This window comes from Capra hircus, chromosome 26 (genome assembly GCF_001704415.2).
Source record: "Capra hircus breed San Clemente chromosome 26, ASM170441v1, whole genome shotgun sequence".
NCBI lineage: Eukaryota > Metazoa > Chordata > Mammalia > Artiodactyla > Bovidae > Capra > Capra hircus.
Genome location: NC_030833.1, coordinates 9315641 through 9322727, shown reverse-complemented (window position 1 = coordinate 9322727; position 7087 = coordinate 9315641). Strand labels below are relative to the sequence as shown.

General features: G+C 45.1%; 1 protein-coding gene across 1 annotated transcript; it reads right to left on the bottom strand.

Moving 5' to 3' along the window:
• Nucleotides 2886–5347, bottom strand: LOC102176094 (protein FAM24B-like). Its single transcript, XM_005698574.1, has 3 exons — nt 5135–5347; nt 4321–4441; nt 2886–3217 (listed from the first exon to the last, which is right to left on the bottom strand). Exons 1-3 carry the CDS (start codon nt 5214–5216, stop codon nt 3034–3036), a joined length of 387 nt encoding a protein of 128 aa, XP_005698631.1. The 5' UTR covers nt 5217–5347; the 3' UTR covers nt 2886–3033.

Sequence of the window (7087 nt, the reverse complement as noted above, 5' to 3'; positions counted from 1 at the left end):
GCACACTCCCAAGGCAGGGGCCCTGGGTTCAATCCTTTGTCAGGGAACTGGATCCCACGTGACACAGCTAAGAGTTCACGTGCTACAACCGAAGTTCCCGCACGCCTAGCTAAGACCTGGCACAGCCAAATAAATACAGAAGTAAAACTTTTTTTTAAGAAAAATAAATAAGGGTCCAGTGAACTTCCAGTTCAGGTACTCTGGGTGTAGTTCAGGGAATGGGACCCAGGAAGCTGCTTTTTCCAAAAGCACTCAGGTGATTCTTAGGAATGGTGAAGTTTGAAAACCACGGCTACTGTCAGCATCTCATGTCAAACGGATCAAAATGCACTTAACAAGAAGCAAGGTACAAACCAGAAGCTCCAATTAGTACAGACAAAAATGGCCTGAGAGGAGCCTGCTCTCTCTAGCCAGAGGGCCATCAAAGAGGCAGCCAGGCAATTCTAGAAAACTCTGAGTCCATAATTTACTTGCTCCACGGGTGAAACTGTGGCCCCACCCCTTGCCTAGCCAGCAAAGGTGAAGGGGGGAGCCTGGCCTTCCACCTGCTCTCAGTGCCCCTTACCTATCCTCTCCCCTCTTCTCCCCTCCCCAGGGTATTATCAGAGAAGGCAGAGTAAAGAGCTGGGCAATGAGGAACCCCCTGCACCCTCAAGTCAGGTGGAGCCTGGACTTTCAGCTCCACCCAGCAGGCTTGAGATACTCCTTTGAGGCTGCTAAAACTATAGAAAAATAGCGTTGGTATTATTAATTGTGCATTGTATATAGCTCAGTCACTCCACTACAAAGGAGTTTCTTTTTTTTTTAATAATTCCTGGTGATGGGATTTTACACTCCCTAGTGGGTCACACTATTTGACAGGTTTCGTAGTATTACGCTATTCCACCTGATGCACCTCTAATACCCCTCTTGCATGGCCATCAGCAGGTGTTCAGTCAGTTCCTGATAAAAGAATGGTTGATGGGCCAGTAACCAGGCAGTTTTCAAGTGCTGCTTGTAAATACTTAATTTGATTTTCCCAACCTAGTTAAGTTCTTTTCACATTACAAAAGATCTTGCCAGTAGCTGCGTTTAAGATGTATGACGGAATGCAGAGGAGACTGACCCACATGGCCACTGGGGGAAGTATTTGGAAGATCTACATGAAACTATTAACAAGAAAATGGGGGGAATCTGTTTTGATTTGGACCTGGAATTCAATCAGGCACCTAAGGACTTGTTTGCCTTTATCTCCATGGTGTATCCCCTGGCACACTGTATACTCATACATAGGAGTAAAGAGAAAGCCTTTGGGCATCAGGAAAGCGGCTGCTGGTTAGGCGGCCCTCTCTCCCATTTTACATTAAGGAAACTGAGGCTCAGAGAGACTAAGCAACTTCTGCAGTGGCACGAGCTTGTGAAAGGCACCGTTGATTTTGAACCAAATCTGCCCGATTCTAAAACCTCTCTGTTACGTTCTGTTCCTACTGCCTGCCAGAGGGGTGTCTCAAAGAACCCCTTACTCCATCCTGCCTCCCTCAAGGACCCTGCAATGCCTGGACTTAGGGTGTACGCCCCACATTTGGAACACACTTGCACAGGGCCTCCCGGGTTCTGGGCACTGTGCTGACCACTGAGTGGGGCTCAGAGGGAAATTGCACTGACGCTCAAGAGCTTGCTGGTGACAAGAGAAAATCCAAGTGCACTTGAACTCCTAAGATGAGGCAGAAAGTAGCAGATGCCAGGAGAGGAAGTGCTCCGGGGACACCCAAGAAGGACTCGTCACTTCCAGCTGGCAGGTTTGGGGCAGGCTCCAGGGAAGGTGCAGCCTTGAATTTGCCTCTTGAAACCCTTACTGAGACTGGGGGCACTCATGTCACCCTCTAGGGAGCTTCTCGGCCACTCCAAGGCCTACTGTGTGAGAGCAGCTCGCCCTGCTGGCTCTAAAGGGCTGAATAGACCTTCCTTAGCCAAGCCCTCAGCTAGAGGACTGCCTATCCGCCAGGAGGCAACCTCTTCCAAATGCTTAGTTCTACCATCACTTTCTCCCTGTGAGCCTAGAGGTAGTAGTTGTTTCTCATTATTTCCTGTTTTCCTTTTTCATCCTTTTTAGTAGGTAACCAACCACTTGTTACTAGTTAATTCCTTGAGTAAAACACGGGATGCTGACTAAGCAAAGGTTGTGCTAATGAGGGAAAGTACAAACTCTGGTTACAAACAGAGAGTCTGGGGCTAGAAGAGGGTTTCAGAGGCTCAGAGAAAAGAGCAGGGACAGAAAGGAGCAGCCCGAGCAGGAATGAAGAGGGGTGCATCCTCCTGCCTGTTGCTGAGACCAGAAAGATCTGGGCTTCACCACTCAGCAGGTTAAAGACACCGTCTGCAGTTAAAGATACTGAAACAGGCGAGTCAGCAAAAATCAGTGTTAACAGTGATGCAAAAAGAAGGAAAATCGGCTTCTGAAGATTTGGAGGATAGCAGGAGGAGGCATCTCAGGTTTTTAAAATGTCCTTTTGACACCACAGAGCTCAACCCCATCGTTACACAAATCAAGCGCCCTTCACCCAGAGAAAGCCAGCCTGGCTGATACCCTCTGGGATGAATGGCGGTTCCCTCCTGGCCATATAACAATGTCCATGGCAGAGCAAGCTGGGTGAGAGTGAAAGAAGTCGGTAGAAGGAGAAGGGCTCGGGCACGAGAAATTTATAGCGGAGTCTGAAACTGGAAACACTCTAACATCTATTTTTTTTTCCTTGGGGTTGTATATATAGATGTATTTTCTACTCTTAACTCTCCTTATATTGCAATATAACATGATAAGCTAGTTGCCCCAAGTCCCAAAGTAGGTAAGACACAAATGTAAGTACTTTTCCAACTAACAACAACAACAATACTGGAGGCAGAAAGGGTTATTTTCAATATTGCATTTATTCAAAAGCACATAAATATGGTATATAGTACATGATATAATGGAAACAGTATAAAACTTGACTTGAATAATAAAAGACTCTACTAAGAAAGAAGTATTGTTCATGAAGATATTTGTACCCACCCAAGTCAGAGCCCCTCGTTTACATTACAGCAGCATGGAGGCAGGGCATCGAAGCCGGGATACAAGTTACATTCGTCACAGCACTGGAGGGTGGGATAAGACCCAGTGGTGAGGGCCGCACTGACCTTGTCCGGGCTGACCATGGCTGGATTATTTTTTAAAGCCAAACAAACAGGTACCTTTGGCATGCTTAAGAAAAGACATACACAGAACATAGGATTAGAATTTTTCTTCTTAGTCCACCTGTTACAACTATCAGGGGGATCTGGAGAATTTGGACCTGGAACCAATCAAACCCATGACACCAGCCCGAGATGAAAGCAACTCTGCCCTCATCTCAAGTTCCTGTCCAACCCCTTCCTCTCCTAAGAGTGCCAGAAATGTAAGATCAGGTTCCAGCAAATGAGGGAGAGTGAGTTACAAGTGCGGGTCACCCAGGTGATCACTGCAAGTCAGCCAAGTGCAGAGCACAACCCAGGAGGGTGCCAAGTCAGCCACGCCTGAGTGCTGGGCGTTACCTTCCTGCTCACAGACTGAACTTCCCTACAATGGAAATGCGACTGCTGCTTTTTTTTTTTTTTTTATGTATTCTCCCCACTTATCACATAAAGATTCTGAGACCTGGAGAAGCACAGTGACTTGATCAAACACATACAAGTAGAGGAGGAGCTGGAAATAAAAACCAGGGCATTCAAAGCTTGATGCAGGACTCTGTTCAACAAACATGCTGTCTCCTTGGAACGTTAATGCGTGGGGACACCACTGCCTCTGGCGACCAGTCTTGCCCATATTTGAAGGCTCCTTTCCCCCAAACTTAACCCTCCCTTTTCAGATCTACACTCCCTGGTGAGGCAAAGCCCAGGATCTTCACACAACTCAGCTTCCCCAGGGTCCTACAGGCCCATCCCACTGTGCCCAGAGCCAAGGACCTGCTGAGAGCTCCCCCACTCAGGCGGGGGGAACATCAGCTCAGCCCATCCTCTGAGTGAGCAGAGGCAGACAGTCACACCATCTGCAGCCTGTAGTCCTATGGAATCAACCCGCTGAGGGTAAGGGAAGGCAAGGGAGGGCAAAGCAGCGCAGACCCAGCAGCTGAGAACATTCTCCTTGTGAGCTCACAGCCCCAGACCAAAAGGGGTAGAAAGCCAGATTCTACCCTCCCTGCCTCGGTCCCCCCACTGTTCCTGACCTCACCCAGGGTGCGGCCACAGGGCCAGGGATGATCCCGCTCAAGCAAAGAGCCCCAGGATCCCATGTGAGGGGGTGTTAGCCCTTCTTACCACATCACTCACTTCAGTGCGTTGGCTACTTTGTAGTAAAGACAGATGACGACAGCCATCAGAATGAGCATGGCCAACAGGATAGCGCCACCAATGCAGAACATAATTATCGCGTTAACTTTGGAGCTTTTATCTAGGCAGAGAAGTACAGGCAAGCAGTGAATGTGGCTTCCCTCCCCACAGTCACTTAGCAACCACAATATGCTTCCTTCAGTGGAAGAAGAATGAACCCAATGCTTGTAAAGCACAAATGAGTCTTCCTAGGGGGGTGCCCAGCACCATAAGTGGGCCCAGAGATGGGGAAAAAGGTTCATTTCTAAGTGAGATGGACTGAAATATAAAGTCCAGAGAGAAAGAAGGAAAGACAGTGGGAAGAATCTTTTCCTCTCTTTCACATGCAGCAAAGTGCAGCTGTAAATAACAAACCTGCTTACATTGGAGCAAATGGTTTTACTTCCAAACATCTGGGCCTCCAGGTTCACTTTCAGAGTCACCTCTGTTCACTTTCAGAGTCAGAATTAAACCCCTGCTGTACATTAGGCTTAAAAATCACCGACAGCAATTATTAAGGGAACAGCTTTCTTTAAATGTTATGTTCATTAATCTTAAGACTATACTTATCTCTTTTGTAAGAGATACGTGTTTCAGGAAAAGGAAGTTTTTCCATTTACCCTCTGACAACTGCCAATTTTCTTCTGAAACCTAAATCTTTCCAGGAAGTCCAAGTTATGTGGAATAAACAGTTTATTTAATCTAACGCCCTTAAACTGGGGTAAAGTGACCCGGAAGAGAGAATGAAACCATCCAACCACCAAAGCATACTTACGAGAATCTAAGTCGTCAAAGCTGGATGAAGGCTGACAGTAAAAAAAAATTACAATTAAAATAAACTTGAGGAAACAGTACATCTTATCAGGGATTTCTCAAGCGTTTAATTTGAGAAAGAAAATTCTAACTGTCCCTGTTAGGAGTAATTGAGATGTAAGTTTGAAGAGCTCGCTTTAGAAGTGCAGCCTCCACCAGAGCAGAATGGAGAATCAACTGTCCAGCTCCAACTTCTGTGCCAATCAGGCCATACTCTGTGTGACATCAACTCTTTGGACATTAGCTCTCTTTCATGGAGTTCTGAATTCCATTCCATGTTCAGATATACTGTGGCACCAATGGACATGTAAATGCCCAAATACTATTTTAAATCATTTCATTTCAATATCACATTTCAGGTTCTGTTTCTCTCAGAGGACTTTTTTAAGGTTTGACTGTTAATCAAAACCAAATCTGGGGGTTCAATATAATAAAAAGACAGTGATGTGGGGTGGCTAATATCTAAAAATGCTCAATATTTCTAAAAGTACAATTATAAAAGTCTGCTTAGACTCTGTTTTAGCAATACAAGGAAATAATATATACTTATAGCCACTTAATAGAATTCAGATATAAGTTCACTGGAGGAGGGCATGGCAACCCACTCCAGTATTCTTGCCCAGAGAATCCCATGGACAGAGGAGCCTGGTGGGCTACGGTCCATGGAGTCACAAAGAGTTGAACATGACTGCAGCAACTTAGCAAGTATAGGTTCACTGACTTCAAAATATTATATACTTTATGGTTAAGCCAAAAAGATTTCAAAAAGCAATTTGGATATCAGGATATCTTTTAAATCAGGATTCTATGATTTCAAGGTACTCACACCAGCAAAGCTGGTTCCATTAAATGAAAGAATTAATTTAACTATGAAGAGTTAGTCCTTGCTGCTCTGGCTAAACCCTGCATGAGGTTACAAACAGCAAGAGAGTTATCACCAAAAATGGTGGCATAAGATCTCTGAAAATTTTCTCCTTTATAAAAGCAATGAAAATCTGACCAAAAAAAAAAAAAACTGTCAGAATCAGGTTTTTCTGACTTTGAATACTAACTATAAGCTTTCAGCAGCTCAAGGAATATTTAAGAGCTGAATTTCAGTATGAACAGCATGCTAGTATGCTTTGTAGCACTGTTTCATCATTCATTCTCCAGCTCCATGGAAGCCTTACTTTCAACAGCCCTGATTCCAGTGCAGCCAACCAGATGGAGCAGAACAGAAGTGGAGCTCTTTCAAAGCCTCATTCCAAAGAATTGTCATTATCTGACTCATCTGCTGTTTTTCTGAAAGACCTCGCTTGCAAAAGCTATCTGTATTTGACCCAACTTGGAGTCCACTCAGTGCAAGAAGTCTTCTCACAGAAATTTTGGCAAAAAGTTTTCACTTCCTGGCTCTCTGAGCAGTGGATAATATTTGGGGCAAATGATTGTTGTCAGTCAGTTGCAAAGTCATGTCTGACTCTGTGATCCTATGGACTGTAGCATGCCAGGCTCCTCTGTCCTCCAGTCTCCCAGAGTTTGCTCATATTCATGTCCGTTGAGTCAGTGATCTCATCCTCTGTCATCCCCTTCTCCTCCTGTCTTCAATCGTTCCCAGCATCGGGGTCTTTTCCAGCGAGTTGGCTCTTTGCATTAGGTAGTCAAACTATTGGAGCTTCGGCTTCAGCAACAGTCTGTCCAATGAACATTCAGGGTTGATTTCCTTTAGGATTGACTGGTTTAATCTTCTTACAGTCCAAAGGATGCTCAAGAGTCTTCTCCAGCACCACATTTGAAAGCATCAATTCTTTGGTGCTTAGCCTTCTTTATGGAAAAAATGGTGAATTAGATCCATACAGGTTTTGAACAAATCTAAAGCCTGTGCACATATGTAGAGCTGTGTGCATGCAGAGTTATGAGTATTCTCCAGAAGGACAGG